Source organism: Neltuma alba, unplaced genomic scaffold (assembly GCF_004799145.2).
Source record: "Neltuma alba isolate B1F8T4 unplaced genomic scaffold, ASM479914v2 tig00011277_pilon, whole genome shotgun sequence".
In the NCBI taxonomy this organism is placed as follows: Eukaryota; Viridiplantae; Streptophyta; class Magnoliopsida; order Fabales; family Fabaceae; genus Neltuma; species Neltuma alba.
The window spans coordinates 156,827-175,526 of record NW_021635987.1 but is presented as its reverse complement, the minus strand read 5'-3'; the positions used below and the strand labels follow the sequence as shown (position 1 = coordinate 175,526).

General features: G+C 33.4%; 1 protein-coding gene across 6 annotated transcripts; it reads left to right on the top strand.

Annotated features, from left to right (window-relative positions):
* Window positions 1–5,849: 5,849 nt before the first annotated feature.
* Window positions 5,850–18,494, top strand: LOC114711083 (uncharacterized). Of its 6 annotated transcripts, none has more exons than XM_028895434.1 (11): window positions 5,850–5,862; window positions 10,440–11,042; window positions 11,664–13,151; window positions 13,359–14,463; window positions 14,670–14,945; window positions 15,065–15,775; window positions 16,137–16,574; window positions 16,665–16,738; window positions 17,119–17,207; window positions 17,847–17,935; window positions 18,068–18,494. In XM_028895434.1, the coding sequence occupies exons 2-7, from the start codon at window positions 10,573–10,575 to the stop codon at window positions 16,557–16,559; spliced, it is 4,473 nt and encodes a 1,490-aa protein (XP_028751267.1). In that variant the 5' UTR covers window positions 5,850–5,862; window positions 10,440–10,572; the 3' UTR covers window positions 16,560–16,574; window positions 16,665–16,738; window positions 17,119–17,207; window positions 17,847–17,935; window positions 18,068–18,494. The 6 variants fall into 6 exon arrangements, with proteins under 6 accessions (XP_028751267.1, XP_028751269.1, XP_028751271.1 ...); XM_028895436.1 differs by lacking the exon at window positions 5,850–5,862 and adding an exon at window positions 17,393–17,632 and having other exon boundaries at window positions 10,378–11,042; XM_028895438.1 differs by lacking the exon at window positions 5,850–5,862 and having other exon boundaries at window positions 10,378–11,042; window positions 17,124–17,207.
* The last annotated feature ends 206 nt before the right edge of the window (window positions 18,495–18,700 follow it).

Here is an 18,700-nt window from a genome sequence, read left to right as displayed (position 1 = left end):
CCTTGAAATCATAAAATTATTCCAAAGTCTCAAGGGATTTTTTTGCAATAAATTTTATTTGTTTAATTACCAAATTACCCTTCTTTTTTTTTTTTTTAAAATTTGTATTGACAATTGAAAGAGCAGTGGTTGACAACTCAGGGCGCAAGGATTGACAACTATTACGGCTGGGGGCGCAAGGATTGACAACTATCACGGCTGGACCAGCCGCAATAGTTGTCAATCCTTGCGCCCTGAGTTGTCAACCACTACTCTTTCAGTTGTCAATATAAACTTAAAAAAAAAAGATATTTTGATAAGTAAACAAATAAAATTTAATGTAAAAATTTTTTTAAGACTTTAAAATAATTTCATCATTTTAAAAAATCTTTTTGTATTTAATTTTTTGAATGGATCTAATTACCATTTTCCCCACATTTATTGAAAAAGTAAGGTCTGCTTCTTGTCTGCAAAGAGGAGTACATGCTTTTATGAAATTGAAGAAAAGATTGTTGCAGCCAGCCACCAACTGACAGGTGCTCATAAAGTAGGCTCCATCTCTTAACTTGTTTATCAAAAGTAGGGCACACCAAAATTTGTGCCTCTTTTTCTTCTCATTGACACGGAAAGAGCAAAGAATTTGACGCATCATTTTTAGCCCCTTGCGTCTTTAGTTGGAATTTGAAGGAAATTGCCCGGAAGGCAGTGGGTTCTTCTGCTTAAGTGCAGGCATCCAGCATCTGCTTTTATGCTATCCATCAGTGCAGAGCTAATCTTTCCCTTGGCTCCAACCATAATTTTTTTTTTTTTTGATTGGAAGGAATTAGAGTCCCACGCCTTCTTAAGTAGCAGCAATCCCAAAGATTATGAGAAAACCAAATTGGAGGTTGGCAGGTGATTTATAAGTAATTCCATAAGAATTTTGACTGCGTAAGCACGTTCTGACTCTTGTTAGTTTTCGGAATCCCACTCTCTTAAACTTTTTTTTTTAAATATAAAACAAAAAGAAGGCCGAAATCTTCACATAAATATAAATATATACATCTATATAATATTGTTTTATAACACAAAACTCTTTCTCCTTTTAATCTAATGGTTACTCTAACGACCGTGACAGGAATAAAATCAGTAGCAGCATCCCCTTGTCTCCCCATGCTGTACGATGAGTCATTTTATCACCTTCCACTCCATCAAGTAGGATTACCAGCTAGGTTGAAGGGCTACCGCTGGCTCTTGAAGTTTTTGGTCCTCTTCTGCATGATCAGCCCAAAAAAGAGAGTAAAAAATAACTAACATGACAGTAATTTCTCATGGTCTAATACAAAAGAAGCCCAAAATAGGCTGTGATTTATTAACTAATATCGAGAAACATTTATTTTTTTAACATAGCTTCTTTTTACGTGGGTCAGAGTAAACACCATGTTACACAGTTGCTAAAAAATTCAAGACTACCTGTGAAAATGGAAATGTCGGTAATCAATGAGCGTAACCTCGTAAAGGTTATGAACGACGGGCTTTATCTTCATAATTTGCTGCGATAGATGGGAAGGAAAATCAGTCCTACTAAGCCAAAGCTTGTATTTAACTATGGATTCTTAAATTTCAGAGGTGATGATAGGCGCAAATCTTTTACTTCTTATTTTTGCAGTGCTTTAAAACATGCTGGTATTGAGGTCTACATGAATGAAGAAAGGATTGAAAGGGGGAAAAATGTTTTGCCTTCACTATTAGACTCAATTGAAAGTTTGAGAATTTAGATAATTTTATTCTCAAAGAATTATGCTGACTTTAGTTGGTGCTTATAAAAATTAGAGAAAATCATGGAATGTCACATGACAACTTCTCAGAAGCTTTTACCCATATATTTTGATGTGAGGCATTTTGAAGTTTGCAAACAATAATTTTAACTGTATACACATGCGCACAGAGTAAAATAACTTAACCATATTACTTATACCCTGTTTGGATTAGCGTTTATAATTATTTATAAACATGTTTTATGTAAGTCGACATAAAATTCTTATCACATACTTATTTTGTATTCTGTAAATCATGGTTGAAAAATTGCTTATAAATATAAAATACAAAATTTGTTTTTGCTAACTTACAAATAAAACTAGAGAAAAATAAGTCTTAAGTTGACACTGTTCATGGCTTGACTTACCCTCTTTGTTGTCGGGTTTTCTTATTTATATTTATATTTATATTTATTTCTTTATTTATTTTGGCGAACGGCTTGACTGATCCTCCTTCTAAAGGGATATTTAAGTCGTCGTCCACGCTTGTCGGCGGAGTGTGAAGTGATCTGGGCTTGATATGGTAAATGCGGACTATTCAAGTCGTTGTTGACCTCTAGGCAATTACGTTGCCAAAAAAAAAAAACTCCTTTCACTTCAAAGTACAAGTCTTCCAAGATTAACACATATAAGATGAAGAAATATAATAAAAAAATTCTTTAATCCTATTTATAAATTAATTTTTTCCTATTTATAAGTAATAAATTTTTAATATGAACATATAATTTTGTTTTTTAATTATTATTATACAAAGTGATATTTTTGTTTGGAAAATGTATACATGAAGGAGAAGTTTAATATTTTTTCCTATCGTTGAAGCACAGTGCGAGTCACTCGTAAATAAGGCTAGAGGAGTAGATAAAACAACAGACTCCATTACCAAATTTGTCCCTCATTAAAAGCACCCTTGTGTTAAATATGTTAACATTTTTGGAGTAATAAGGGTAAAATAGGGAAAATATTAATAAATATTTGCTTTCAAATTCTAAAAAAAATTTCAAAATTAGAAAAATAACCTCTAGTAAAAATCAACTAAAAAACATATATAAAATCTGACGGCTTAAGAGAAATTGCACCAAGTCATTTGTGCTCTGACTAATAAAAACCCAACACCTCAGCAACTTTTACTCTTAGCTGTCATCCCTATTTTCTTTCTATTTTCACTTTTTTACCTCTCCATTTTTACAAATTCACTTTCCTCCCCATCTTGCTATTTCCCTCTCTTCCCGTAAAAGCAACACCGCCAATCTCCTGACAGCAAAGTTATAGGACTTCTCCATCAACATAAAAGTCCAAAGCTAGAACAAATAATCATGGCCTCCTAATCGGCCGCATGACTTGGTAGACCAAAGAAGAAGCCAAAATCATAAACAAAAATCATAGTTTTTCTAATCAAATGCGCCAGCTTCAAGCACCTTTAATTTACCAAACACAATTGTCGCCTACATCAAACACCCACAACCGTTACTTACATAGCATACTTCCTGGGATTATTTAGGGAGGGGTTCGATTTAGGTTGAATTAGATGAGACCCACAATTTGAGGAAGAGAGGAGAGAAAGAGAAGGGAATCGCAAGATTGATGAAGTTACCTGCGCAGTGGGCGGCGTGGCCGATGGCTAATACCTATAGTAATTGACAGCGAGAACGTTTCAAGGTGGAGCTTCATTGATGAAGAGGGGCGCTAATAAACGATCCCTAGATTGGCAGAGCTTGAGAAGGAAATCTTGAGAAAAGGGGTTCGAAGAAGAAGGAGGAGTGGGGATTTGAAGCTCCTGCTTCTACAGTTTTACGGATAGAGAAAGAGGGAGGTGGGCAGAAAAGTGAATTCGTAAAAATAGAGAGGTAGAAAACTAAAAATAGAGTAAAATAGAGGGGACAACTAGGATTAAAAGTTGCTAAGGTGTTGGGTTTTTATTAGTTAGAGCTGACGTGGTACACTAGGAGTATACAAGAATTTCTCAGGGCTTAATGTTGTGAAAATGTGTAAAATTATTGGCAAAAAAACAAAAAGAAATGTGTAAAATTAATTTAAGAGTTATTTTTATATTAATATTTTTTTTATCATTTTTTATTTCTTTCCGTCGCTGAGCCCACTGTATAAATAAGTGGCCAAAACAGAAAACTCGTCATATAAATCCACGTTCATAGCATTAATGAAAACACTTCAAGACTCTAATTATTTTAAGCTAGTTTTAAAAATTCTATGTAGTGTGTGTGGAGAGTAAAACTCTAAGGAGACTTAAAAATTGAAAAACACAAATGAGTGAACCCTTTGACGCGACAAGAATGGACACTAGCTATTTGTCATTATTATGCAGGTGTTGTATGCCTTACTTTCTCTTAGGTACTCAATATAAAAACTAAGGGAAAATTAAACCCCAGGTCCTTATAGTTATAGTGAATTTTGAATCAGGTTCTTGTATTATTTTTTCTTTTTAAGCACTCCTTTAAATTTTAGCCGTTCGTCGCGTTGATCTTTCCATCTTCAAAAATGTCAGAAGGGTGCAACCATGTTAACTTGCTGAAGCGGTTGATGGTTCATTGATTGGCTGTTTTGCTAAACAGCATCTCGTTGTCTCACTCGGCAAATACGTGGCTGATCTCTCCTACTAGTTCATTTGAGACAAAGGCTGTTTCACTCTCATCTTAGCCAGCAACTTAAGTCTGCCTCTTTCTCTGTTACAAATAAATGAATTCTCTATTAAACAGATGAGCTTAACATGTAAAAAGGATATCAAGCTTTGAAATTCTCGTGTTATGAATAAATGACCTCAAGAAGTTTCTAATGATAAAATAGGATTGAAAAAGCAACATATTTCAGTTTCTGAAATCCCTGCATATATATGCACATACCCAGATATTAACAAGATCAAGCCTTATGCCATTGAAGACTTTTGTACGCAAAGACAGGTTTCTTTTTTCATTCTTCTGGGATAAAACGAAATGGGAGAAATCCATTTTGGGTAAATTAATAGACCAAAGCAAAAATAAAAGTTTTAATTTTCTAATTGACACCGTGGCCAAGTTATTATGTAATTAATGAAAATTTGCACACCAGCTATCAAAAAGTAAAAGGTTTTTCCATTCTAACTCTACCTCTGTTGACATGAAAGGTTTATAAACGAAACAAAAATGAAAATGAAGGAATTAATTAACTTGATATATCGCGAACCACCAAAAGAATATATTTCTAAACCAAATAGACTATGATTGCCTTAGATGTGAAACTTCTTTCTGCTCTGCTTCGTCAGCTTTTGAAATTGAGGCACTTGCTCTTAGGACTAAACCAAATAATTTAGTCTATGATGAAGGTTTAGTTGAATCTGATTGTGGTCTTTTAGTTGAGTTTGTGAAGGGTCATATTAAGTGCCCTGCCTGCAAATGTGATGCTGTGTTAGAAGACATATCTTACTCATTGAAAACGAGTCTGCAATTTTGTTTTACTTAGGTCTCAAGGTTAGGCCGATCCCTACTCTGAACATTTTAAGCGCATTTGATTCCATTATACATCATATGATGCCAAACAAAAGCCCCTTGATTGTGCTTCTAAACAAACATTAGAAACTATATGTGATAATTAATATGGATATGAATATTTGTCACAAAAGTACTGAACAAATAAATAAATAACTTAATACAATGAAGTGGACAGTTTATAACTTGTATGGTTCTTTTTATTAGAAATTTTTTAATAGGTAAAGTGGTGGTTTTACGTGCTTAAGTAGATCAAATCAAAGCAACTTAGACTCTAACTATTTCAAGTTAGTCTTAACAATTCTATGATTTTGTTATTTGGTCCCCATTTAAAGTTATAATTTTAGAGAACAATCATGATAAGGTTTGGAATCTAAAAAATCTAAAAATTAAAGTTATTTTTCTCAAATGAATGGATGACAAATTTTAATATTTAAGCTTAGAATCAGAAGTGGATGAGTCTTTTTTAGCAGAGATCATTCAATATATGATTTTCTCCTATTCTAAACATAAAATCTAGTTAACTAATTCAAAAAAACTAAAGAAATTGTTTAAATTGGTTATTTTTCATTATTTGGATCTTTGGAGGGGATAAAGGAAAATGAGTGAGTGTTCCTATGGTTTGGAAAACTGGAGGGAAAAGAAGACAGTTTTTATTCCCTTTCCCTCCTCCAAAACTGGGAATTTTTGCATTGAAGGGTAATTTTTTTTTAATTAAATAGATATATTAACCGCATGAAATTACATTACAATTACAATTAGAATTTTATTATAAGTGGAATCAAACTCCCACCCTTCTATTTGCAAGGAAGTATTCATGCCACCAGAATTTAAGAACGAGACTTTGTGCAAGAGGAGTATGATTTTTATATAAATTGGCAATTGAACTTACCTTTTCTTTTCTTTTCTTTTCTTTTTTAAATTGACAGGAACTGCAGCTCACTGAAATTAGTCCCTCTCATGGCCTTACCTTCCCTTATTGACTTGACCACATTATGACATTATAATAAGGCTAAAATATATATTTAGTTTTTTTAATTTTATAGAGAGTTTTAATTTGATCTTTTAATTTTAAAAAGTATACTTTTAATCCTTTAAATCTAAAATTGTTAACAAAAAATGTGACACTGGGGTCTTATGTTGATAAAATATTCTCAAATACTAATATATTAAGTTGAAATATCAAATTGTTAGGAAAAAAATCATTATTTAAGTTTAACGATTTTAGGGTTAAAAAAACAAATGTATATATTTTAAAGTTAAGGAACCAAATTAAAATTTTATATAAGTTACAGGACTAAATATATGTTTTAGCCTTATAATAATAAATAAATGCTTTTATAGAATTGAATGAAAGAATTATTGTAACCAGCTTCACTGAAGTGAAGTGCCTAGGCAATGATTCAACGTTCAAAAGCAAGTGGCCAAAAATGAACTATCATTGCCAGCTCATGATCCCCAGAATAGGAAAGACAAATGTCTAATAAGCCTTTTTCACCAAAATGTGTCTCTTTTAATTTTTCTTGTCATGGTTCGCGCATTGACGCGGAAAGAGGAAAGCAATTCCAAGGAAATTGCATAGATAGCAGGAAAGTGTGTTTTCATCTGCTTAAGATTTGACATACATTTGCTAATGGCCTTTTAACTTACCGCGTGATGCAAATATGGTTAACAGTGATAGTTATAATGGTGCAACTACAGACTGATTTTGCTCAATCCCATGTTACTAACCTGATATTGTAATGGCGATAATCTGGTGACCAATTTTGCTACCTTAAATCAAGCTTTTTGTTTGAAAATATTTGGAGATGATCATGTTCTATAGGTGAATCATCTTTAAAGAGAATCACGACCATTAGTCTGTCAGGCTTTAACAGCAACTTGTTTCCTAGCCGATTAAAAGGCGAAGCAATTTGAACAATGGAAGCTGAAAGAGCAACCTAAAGTGGAGTATTTCCTCTGGCATGCTTGTCACAGTATATTCTTCTACCACAATAGACAACTAGCGTAAACGTAAATTCACTCAATGTTGGCTCAAGTGTAGAAACTTTTGAACATTATTTTCTCTTATGTAACTTGATGAATCAAACTTGGTGTGGTAATTAGCTGGGGATCGTCCTCTCCAACGTTCTGGCATAATTAGAAATCACTATGTTTTGCGCTTAATGATCATAAAGCAATTGGCCCCATGTAGACTTTATGTGCAGACAATGATAGTTTGAATGATTTATTGCTAACTCCCTCTAAGTGATTTGAGAGCCATTTTATGGAGAATTTAGAGAGTTCTCTAACTTTTTAGGTCTATTTTTGTTGTAAACAGTGATGTTTAAAGCATTTTTCTAGTTGTTTCTATTTTGTGTTTGTGTGACTTTAGGTGACCCTTGAGCAGTGTACCGATGAAACTAGATGACTTACAGATAGCTAAGTTCTGTGTTTCTTTTTAGCAGAAGTACTGTAGATACTATGTGGTCTCTTCTCCTGAGTTGTGAGCTCAATCTAAACATTGATGCAGCCTTTGGCTATAGTTGTATTAAATTGTGAAGCTTCTTTCTGCTCTACTTTGGGGATTTACATTGGGTGCTCATCAGTTTTGATGAGCACCCAATACTCATCAGATCTGAACCGTCCAGATTTATTTTTATTTTTATTTTTTTAAAAAAATTATTTTAATAGGTATAGGATAAAAAATAAAGATAATCTCTTAATTATCTTTTTTTTTAAAATATAATTTTTTATTTTAAAATAATTATTTAATAATATTAAATCCGGATCATCCAGATTAGATTTGGATGGTCCAAATCAGGTGATGGGCATTGGGTGCTCATCAGGGACCCTTACTTTGGTAGCTTTTCATAGTGAGGTACTTGTTCTTAGGAACCAAATAGTTTAGTCTGTGATAAGGTCTTAATTGAATTTGAAATTGTAATCTTCTAGTTGAGTCTGTGCAGGGTCATACTAAAGGTCCTGACTACAAATGTGCTGCTGTATTAGATGACATATCACACTCTTTGAAAGGCAGTCCCAAGTTTTAAGCCCTTTTATTCTCTTAAACATTTTAAAGTCCATCTGAATGTGATCGTGCCTCTCAACAGAAGCATCAGAAAATGGGCATTTATATGTGATGATAAAATACTGATACTCTAGACATCAAAGTGAAGGTTGTTGTTTCTTCAATATGAAAGAGTTCAGATCAACTACAATTGCTTTCGTTCTTTTTTTCTGAAAACAAGTGTTTAATATGCAATATATGTATTTTAGTACCAATTATCCACAAATCAAGCCATTGTTGGGTTTGCCACTCATTCGTGTTCCGCGTGTCTTGCTACATTGGCTATATGTACATATCAAGATAGAACAAATATGAGAATAAAGGGCAAATAAAATATCATTGAAAATTGAGGTAGAAAAAGGGTAAAATCAGCAAGAAGGCCTGCAAAACGATGAAAAACAATATATTTTCTTGAGAAGTGCAAATTGCAATGGAAGATCCTTAGAACAAAAAAGGTAAAAACTAAAAAGTGTGAAAAATTAGTGGAAAAGACTTACAAAATAAAGGATCCTGTAGATTTTTTTTAACACATTCATTTAAATTAAGTGGACCAAGTCAAAGCAATTTAAAACCCTAATAATTTCATGTTAGTCTTAAAAATTCCTTATCTAGTTCACATTATAAGTTTATTAATAATTTTTATAAAGGGGTACGTTATCGCCAAGGATAGGATGTAAGGTTGCCGGCCATGTGTGTGAAGCTTGCTGGTGGTGGGTGTAAAGTACGAAGGGAGGGCAAAAATAAACTGTGTCGCATGGAAATGCTAATCTTGGGTTTGGAGGATGGAAGCCAATTCCATCATTTTGGCTTCCTGATAGAAAATACGGAAAAGATTACTCTAGAAGAAAATAAATTGTTGCTTTTGTGTCCAATTATTTTGGAAGTTTCTTTCTAGTTGAGGATGAAACCAAAATTTGATTTTGTTTTTATATTTTATTAGGAATTATCATCAAATTGCCTTAGGAAGCCAAATTTTATTTTGGTTTTATATTTTAGTGCGAAGCGGTTATCAAATTTCCTTCTAGTTGTTAAAATTTTAATTAAAGAGAATGCTTCTCTTTACTTAAAATATAAATTGATTATTTTACTCTTCCAAATGATCTCTCAATTTTTATGATTATTTTTAGGACCAAAAAAACACGTAACAAATTTTATAGTATTTAAAATTTGTATATATAACTAAGATCTTCAAAAATATTTTAATATAGCATTTCAAAATTTCAACATAAACAGCCTGAAAGTAAATATTTTTTTATTTCATGTTTGTAAATATTTTTTAAAATCTTGAAATATCTTAATTATAAAAAATATTTAATACTATGGTCTTATAATTTATGTTAGAATAAGCAAACATTGGATGCCAACCGAAAAACATAATTCAAAACAACTTAACCTAAAGTATTTCTTGTAATTAATTATTTTAAAATCTTAAAAATAAATATTTACAATGAGAAAATAAAATATTTATTTGAAGGGTACTTATATTATAATTTAAAATGTTTGATTAAAATATTTTTGAAGATTTTAGTTATATATACAAATTTTAAACATTACAAATTCATGTGTTTTTTAGTCCTAAAAAATAATCATAAAAGAAAAAACAAATATTTAAGAGAGGTAAAACAATCAATTTTTCTTTTTAATTAAAGAGGAATATTTTGGTTATTTAATAACATTTAAAAATTCTTAATGAGGCCTCCTGAACTAATTAAAAATTTATTCAAAGTGTAGTGCTGAATTTGGATTTGGGTATTCCAATTGGATTTAATATGGATTTTTCCTAAATTTTTATGACTTTAGAATTAATTTTTACTCCCTAACTTTTTTTATTGAATGCTAATACTAAAAGCATATATTAAAAAATATTTAATAGTACTCTTTAAAAAAAAAAAAAGGAAATCGCCGGCCAAAAAAAAAAAAAAGGAAATCTTTGGAATTCCTCACAAAAATGAAACACGGAAACACGAACACCTTCTGGCGCGACAACTACAGTATATCCGGAGAAAATTCTCTCCCTGCAAGAATATTTCCGCGTTGGCGCCGAAAGATGAAAGAAAATTCGCTCCCTGCATAAAGACTTCGGCATTGACTCGGAAAGAGGAAAGAAATTTCACTCATCATTTCAGCCGCTATCAGAAGGTAAGTTTAGTTTGGAATTGCGTAAATAGCAGAAACTGCGTTTTTCTCTGCGCGATTGCAGGAATAGATCATTTGCTCTTTTGCTATCGGTGCACCTATATCTTTTCCTTGGCTTACCTTCTTGCAATCAACCATGTCTTCCTTTGCTTCTTCGTCGTCTAATCCGGAATGCACTTTTGAGTACGACGTATTTTTAACTATCAGCCATCCCAAACATAATGTGAAAACCTGCTTGGAAAAATATTTTAGGGATGTTGGAATCAAACCTTTGATAGATGATCAGATGGAGGAGTTTCTCGTGCACGACATAGTGAAGTGCAGAATGATTGTGGTTGTTTTCACGCCACAGTTCCTTGAGTCCGACATGTTTCTCAAGAGAATTGTGACTATAAGGAAGTGTCAAAAACTTGCGCAAATAAAAGTTTCGCCTGTGTTCTGTGGATTGAGCGAGGAACAAGTACGTGAGCAGTTGGAGCGTGTGGATCAGAGAAGATTAGATAGTTGGGATTTGGATATGGAGTCAGGAGGATTCGTTGCTGAAGCTGCTTCGCTTTTGGATTCAGCAACAGCCATCGCTGAAGCTGCTTCGTTATCTGATTTGGGGTAATTTAACTATTCCTTTTTAATTTGCTCTTTCATTTTATGCTTTTTACTGACTTCATAGTAATTGATCTCTCACACCTTTTTAATACTGCATTTATTCAAGCAAGTTACTAAGAATTTCTTTTTAAACAAATGTGCCGTGTCGTGTGTTACCAGGAATCTTAATTTAATAAAACGGGATTTTGTTTCGAACTAAAAAGTATAATTTTTAAAGTAGTACGATTAAAATTTTTGTGTTGCTCTTTTTAATTATGTTTGAGATTGGGCTTTTTCCTCAAACGCGAATGATGTTCATATATTATAACAACACCAACTACCGCTCTTATAATTTCGAATGAGGGATGCAATTGGAAACATCATTGAATGCACTTAAAATTGGGTAGTTTTTGCTTATAATTAAGAGCAAAAGGAATACTAGACAAGTCAACTCACGTTAACTCTCACTTATCAGTAGATCTTATTTGGTTCATGGTCAAAAAAAAAAAAAACATTTACTAGAGAGATAAATCTTAAGAAAGGAATTCAAAATTTCAAATATAGAAGTTGAGAATTCTCTCTCTCACACATCTTGAGACAGACCTTTCGTTTTCAGATATAATTTTAACTGGTTATCTGTGACAGGGATAAAATCAGCAATCTTATTGCAAAGTTAAACAAATCCTTGTTTCATGAGGAATTGTTTCACGACCTTCAGCAACATCAAGCAGGGTTACAACGTCATCTTAAGGAATTGCTTGATATCTTGAGGCAGGCACACCTTACTTCTGAAGATACGTTCATAGTTGGAATTTGGGGTGACGGAGGTATTGGTAAAACTACAATTGCAAAAACTTTCTATGATAAAATTGGCAGTAATTTTGAGGGTAAAAGTTTCCTTGCAAATATCAAGGATGTATGGGATAACCGTAATGGTAGAGTTCTCAAAAAGCAGCTTATTTCAGATATTTCTGAAGTTGAAATTGATGAGAAAAAAGATGTCCTAGTGATTCATGAACAAATGATGAAAGTACTCCATGGAAAAAGAGTCCTAGTAGTACTTGATAACGTAAATAGTGGATACCAGCTCATGGAATTGTGTGGAAATATGAGGTGGTTTGGTAGAGGGAGTTTGATATTCATTACTGCAAGGAATAAGGATGTCTTTAAAAATTTTGTTGATGTATCATATGAAATGAAAAGGTTAGATAGTGATGAGTCCATTAAGCTCTTCAACTGGCATGCATTCAAGAGAGCTACTCCAAAGGATGATTTTGAGGATCTTTCAAATAAAGTCGTTACTTTTTGTGAAGGACTGCCATTGCTTCTTGAAGTTATTGGCAGTATTTTGCATAATAGGACATTACCGGAGTGCCAAGGTGTATTGCTTGAATTGGATCAAATTCCTTATGGTCAAATGCAAAGAAAGCTCTATGTTGGCATTGAATTTCTAACAGATTTAGAAAAAGATTTGTTCTTTAATATAGCTTCTTTTTATGTGGGTCAGAGTAAAACCTATGTTACAAAGTTGTTAAAAGACTTAAGATTTCCTGTGGAAGTGGGAATGCCTGTACTCTTTGAGCGTAACCTTGTAAAGGTCATAGATGACAACCTTTATGTTCATGACTTGTTTCAAGAGATAGTAAGAAGTGGTCCTGACAAGCCAAAGCTCAAATATAGTTATGATGTGTTCTTGAGTTTTAGAGGTGAAGATACACGCAAATCCTTTGCTACTCATCTTTACTCTGCTCTAAAGCAAGCAGGTATTGACATCTACATGGATGAAGAACGAATTGAAAGAGGAGAAGGTATTTCATCTTCACTTCTGCAAGCAATTGAAAGTTCTAAAATTTCAATAATTATACTATCAAAGAATTATGCTGGCTCTAGTTGGTGCTTGCAAGAATTAAAGAAAATCATGGAGTGTTACAAAACAACTTATCAAGAGGTGTTACCAATATTTTTTGATGTGCGACCATCTGAAGTACGGAAGCAAACAAATTCTTTTGGAAAAGCATGGGAAAGACTTGTCAAGAGAACTTTGGGTAATGAAGTGGAGAACTGGAAAAGTAATTCAAAGAGAGCCCTCATAGAAGTTGCCAATTTATCTGGGTGGGATATGCATAACTACAGGTATTTTTAATTTTATGTTTTTGGTTATCGTTGGAATGGTCAAATTTCTTAAATTCCATTTTTTTTCCTCATAATATGTTTGTGTACCTTTTGGAGATACAGTTTTCATTGAAAACAGTTTCATAGAAAAGGAAATAGACTTGTTTATGATGCATTTTAAGGATTCTTGGTATAATTTATTCTTATGTAGCTTCTTATTGTTGCTAGAACTGAAACTGAGCTGATTGATGAAGTCATTGAAACTATTACAAAGAAATTGGGTGACAATAAAAGCCTATTTGTTGCTCGCCATCCAGTGGGTTTGAAGTCTCGTATGCAAGCCATCCTTCAATTGCTACGAAGCAAAACAAAAGATGTTATCATCGCAGGGATCTGGGGAATGGGGGGAATTGGTAAGACAACGATTGCTAAAGCCATTTACAATCAAGTTGGTCAAAGTTTTGAAGGAAAGTGTTTCCTTGCAAATGTTAGAGAAGTTTGGAAACAAGATAATGGTCAAGTTTACTTGCAAGAACAACTGCTTTCAGACATTTTCAAATCAAGAAGAAGGGCACTACCAAATGTAGAAATGGGGAAAACTCTATTAGAAGAAATGCTTTGTAAGAAAAAAGTACTTGTTGTACTTGATGATGTCAACAATGAAGACCAACTCAAAGCATTATGTGGAAGTCGGGAATGGTTTGGCCAAGGTAGTAGAATCATAATTACAACTCGAGATGAACGTTTGCTCAAGATCCTTAAAGTAATTCATGTATATACCATGAAAGAATTGGATGACAATGAATCTCTTGAACTTTTTAGTTGGCATGCATTTAAACAAGCAACCCCTGAACAGGATTTCATTGAAATTTCAAGAAGGGTAGTTTTTTACTCTGGAGGGTTGCCACTGGCTCTAGAAATTCTTGGCTCTCACTTGTTTGATAGAGAAATAGAATTTTGGGAAGATGTTTTGAAGAAATTACAGCAAATTCCGGATGGTCAAATACATGAAAAGTTGAAAATAAGTTATGATGGTTTGAGTGACAATACAGAGAAAGATGTATTTCTTGACATATGTTGTTTTTTGGTTGGAAAGGACAGAAGCTATGCTGTGGAAATATTAAATGGTTGTAGACTTCATGCAGAAATTGGAATTAGTCGTCTAATAGAATTGAGTCTTGTAAAGGTTGGCAACAAAAATAAGCTTGAAATGCATGACTTATTACGTGATATGGGAAGAGAAATAATTCGTGCGGTGGCACCAGATGAGCCTGAGAACCGGACTAGATTATGGTATCGTGATGATGTGCTGGATGTTTTGAGAGAGAGCACTGTAAGAATGTCTCTTGATTACTAAATTGCACTATTCCCATGAGGTTTTGAATTTATGATTCAATATCTATTTTTTCCACATTCATTATGCTTCCATTATCTTTTTGTTTCCAACTGTGGGTTGACAGTTTTATCACGTATTGCTCATTTACATTATATAAATTTTAATTAATATGGCATTATTTTTCTCCTTTTTATATTTTACAGGGAACAAAAGCTATTAAAGGACTAGCTTTAAACATGCCAAAGAACGATTCAGTATCCTGCAGTGCAAAAGCATTTAAGGAGATGAAGAGGCTTTGTTTGCTACAGCTTAGTCATGTACAACTTGATGGAGACTATAATTATCTATCAACAGAGTTGAGATGGCTTTGTTGGCATGGATTTACCCGGGAGAACATGCCAATGAACTTGTGCCTGCAAAAAATAGTTGCCGTTGACTTAAAGTGGAGTAATCTCATAAAAGTATGGGAGAACTGTCAGGTACTCACCATCAATTATTTGTTAAAGTTAAACAATGATGACAATAGTTTTATTTTTACTTCTTATTTTATTCTTGTTCTTTAGTATGTAACTAACGTCAAAACATTCTCTTTGCACAGTTGTTGGAGAAGTTGAAAATTCTAAATCTGAGTCATTCTCATTACTTGATTGAAACGCCAAAGTTTTCAAAGTTACCATATCTTGAAAAGCTAGTACTCAAAGATTGTTCACGTCTGTCTACAATTCACCCTTCCATTGGTAATCTTAAATATATTATCTTGTTAAATCTAAAGGACTGCAAAAGCCTCAAACGCCTCCCACGCAGTGTATATAACTTGATATCCTTGAAGACCTTAAATATTTGTGGGTGTTCAAAGATTGAAAAGCTAGGAGAAGACATTGGGAAGATGGATTCTTTGACAACTTTGGTTGCAAATCAAACTGCTATAACGCAAGTTCCATTCTCGTTAGTGAGATTGAAAAGCATTAAATGTGTGTCTTTATGTGGTTATGAAGGATCATCGCGAGATGTATTTCCATCTCTTGTTTTGTCTTGGATGTCACCATCACATCGTTCAAGGTCCTTGTCTCGAGCATTTCAGATCTTGCCATCTCTAACTAGGGGTATATCACATCTATTTGCTAGAAGCAATGATAGTTTTGAACCAAGGCAAAGTACAGCTCAAGCTTTATGTCAAAAAGCTCCAACATTAATTGAATTTCATGCACAAGTTCCCATTAAAAGCTTGGAAACATTTATCAGTTCTCTAACTATTCGTGTCAGCGGCTTCAACAGAGTTGTTGATACACTTTTAAAGAGTATTTCACAGGTTATCCTCTTTATCTTTCTACTACAATGAATGCTATTTTTCTGAATATGTGAAGAACATATATGTTTAAATAAGTATTAAACCATGGCACCAAAAAAAAAAAAAAATCTATTGACTAACTACATGTTTTGAAACTTGAATGTACAATGCAATGTGATTTATCTCTTCTCATAACTGTGAGTAATAATGGACATATTCTTTCAACAATGTCATGTTCTTGTGTGCATAAATGTGTTTATACTGCTATTATATCGACTGTCCATCACATTATCTAATATGCATGCCAAATTTTAAATATTGTTATCTTTATATTTCCTGTGTTCTCAAATGGGATTCGTCTTTTCTTGTGTTCGTGGAATAGGGATGCAATGATGATGGGCTTGACTTTTCTCTTCCAATGGACAATTATCCGGATTGGCTAGTTTTTGTAAATGAAGGATCATCAGTATCATTTAAAGTTCCTCAAATTGTTGGCCGTTGCTTGAAAGGAGTGGTCCTCCACATTATCTATTTACCTCTTCAAGATAGCATGTCATCTGTGTATCCCATCGGTGTTATGATAAAGAATTTCACCAAAACTACCATAGATTTCTACAAGCGAGATGCTGGAACGGGAACCACTTCTGCTGATGAAGAATGGCAGAAGATAACATCTAATTTGGAGCCTGGAGATGACGTGAAAGTTAAAGTTGAATTTGCACATAAATATAGTATGAAGAAGACTGCAATATATCTTATATATGTTGAAGAAACTAATGAACTGAGCATCACGGAGTTAAGTTAAAGCATACACACGAAGGTATTGTTTGTAAAGCTTTTAGTTAATTGGGGTTAATCACAACTCATGATTCACGTGTGCTCTGTTTTTTCTTCCTTTTTTGATGAACAGGATTTGCTTGTACTTATTCTAAGCATATTGTGATGTTTGTTTCTCGCAAGGCTTTGCTTAAACAACCGGTGAAGGTGAGAGGTCAAAGGCTTTATGACTTACCCTTTCTTCACTTTTTTTGTTTATTTTTTATTATTTGTTTGAGGAAAGTAAATAAAGGAATATCCTCAATTACTGTTGGATACTTGATACAAAAAGGAGGAGTGGTCTCAGTTGCTATAATTTGGAGCCTGATAATGAGGTGGAAGTTATAGTTAATTTTGCACATTAATATATCATGAAGAAGACTGCAATCTATCTGGTAAATGGAGTTTACAAACTAGGCATCAGCAAATAATGTTAAAGCATAGTTAAGAAGGGAGATTTGCAATTTTTTTGATAGCCTAGTTTTCAATAGTATATAGGACGCACTCGTACTCATTCTAAATATATTTTGATGTTTGTTTCTATTTAGGATAGTGTCGCAAGGTTCTCTTACTCCTAGTTTGGATGGGAAGAAAATTAGAGAAGAAAGAATACTAGCAGGGAAAACGGTCAAAAGTGGTAAATTTTTTTATTATTTTTGTGAGTTTTCTTTCATAATATTCTCTCCCCCCCCCCCCCTCTCTCTCTCTTTTTGTTTCATCCAAACCAAGCCTTAAACAAAAAATTAAGTTAAGAAGAATGACATGTTGAAAGCTTTGTGACTTCTTCTGGTTTTTCTTTCTTTGATTTGTTGAGAAATTCAGGTTTTAAAAAAAATGTCGAGAAAATCAAAAAATAAATGAATGGAAGATACCCCTCAATATCTGTCACTGTAACTTGATTCCACTCTCATTTCTGGCACACAGAATTCCCAGAATTAATTGGTTTTCAAGGTGAAGTATACATTGCACGGACTGGAAATTTCATGACTGCCCTCGATTAGTATTTCAAGTATGAGAATTCAGCAAAGTCGTTGATACCCTGTTGAGGATTATATCTCACAGGTTTTATTATCTCTCTGTCTCAGTAAAGATTTCTGTTAGGCTTCTATAATTCATATTTGTATTTCCATGGAGTAACTATAGCATTAGTCCAACACACACGCGCACGCGCGCGCGCACACCCATTAAGGTTTAGAGTTCTCAGCCCAAGTGACTATAGTGTTTCCTCCTGTCTCAATTAAGTGGTGTGCCTTTCTTCCTTTTGTTCATGGAATAGGGATGAATTGATACAAATGGCGGTTTTCTTTGCTCAAAAGGGAAGAACCAACTTGTGCTTGAAGGACCTGTCATCCGCGTCAATTTTTGGTAACCTTTCATCCACCTCCTTTTTTGGTATCATAGTCCATTTTGAAAGAAAATTATTTATTATTTGTTTACTCGCCAAAGGGACAAAAAAGAAAGAGAATCTTGGTTTTCAGAAGTCGTCTTTGTTGGCAGGCAAATGATAATTTATTATGGATTCAAAAACATGGATCACTTGCTTGAAACATTAAAGAACACGAAGGAGGAGAAGAAAAATTTATCTGCAAATGGTGAAGCCAAGAATCACCCGAAGAATCTGAAAACATCAAACGATGTGGTAGAGATCCTTCATATGATTCTGTTAACTCTTCGGGGCTGCCGACTTCGTCCCCTCCTGCGAGAGGATTGGCGATTGCGCTGGGGATTGTGGGGTTATTGGTGATCTTGGGGGAGCATTACTTTTTGTGGCAACATGTCACTTTATTCAGTCCAACTAATATTAGGTGTTGCCAAAATTAATTGATTATTGATGGAATGTGATTACCTCTAATTAATTGAATGTGAAAGAAGACATATATGAAGTATAAATAGGTGTGAGCCTGTGAGGCAGAATTAAATGTTACTATTTTTTTTTTCCGTCAGAAAGAGTCAATTTTATCGGTTATCATTAAAAAATTGAAGGCAAGAAATAATCCCTACAACCTAAGATACAAACTCAACTAATTAAAAAATAAAAACATTACAAACAATTACAAAAGAAAATAACACAAGTATTAAAACAAAAACATATACTCCTCTTATCTTTAATGTAATATCTATTTAATTAAT

Bases quoted from the DNA above. Each gene is read 5' to 3' on its own strand.
- LOC114711083 (XM_028895434.1), top strand. From the start codon at position 10,573: ATGTCTTCCTTTGCTTCTTCGTCGTCTAATCCGGAATGCACTTTTGAG. The intron at 14,464-14,669 runs GTAAGAATGTCT...TATATTTTACAG, and splicing joins ATGTTTTGAGAGAGAGCACT to GGAACAAAAGCTATTAAAGG. The intron at 15,776-16,136 runs GTTATCCTCTTT...TTCGTGGAATAG, and splicing joins TTTTAAAGAGTATTTCACAG to GGATGCAATGATGATGGGCT.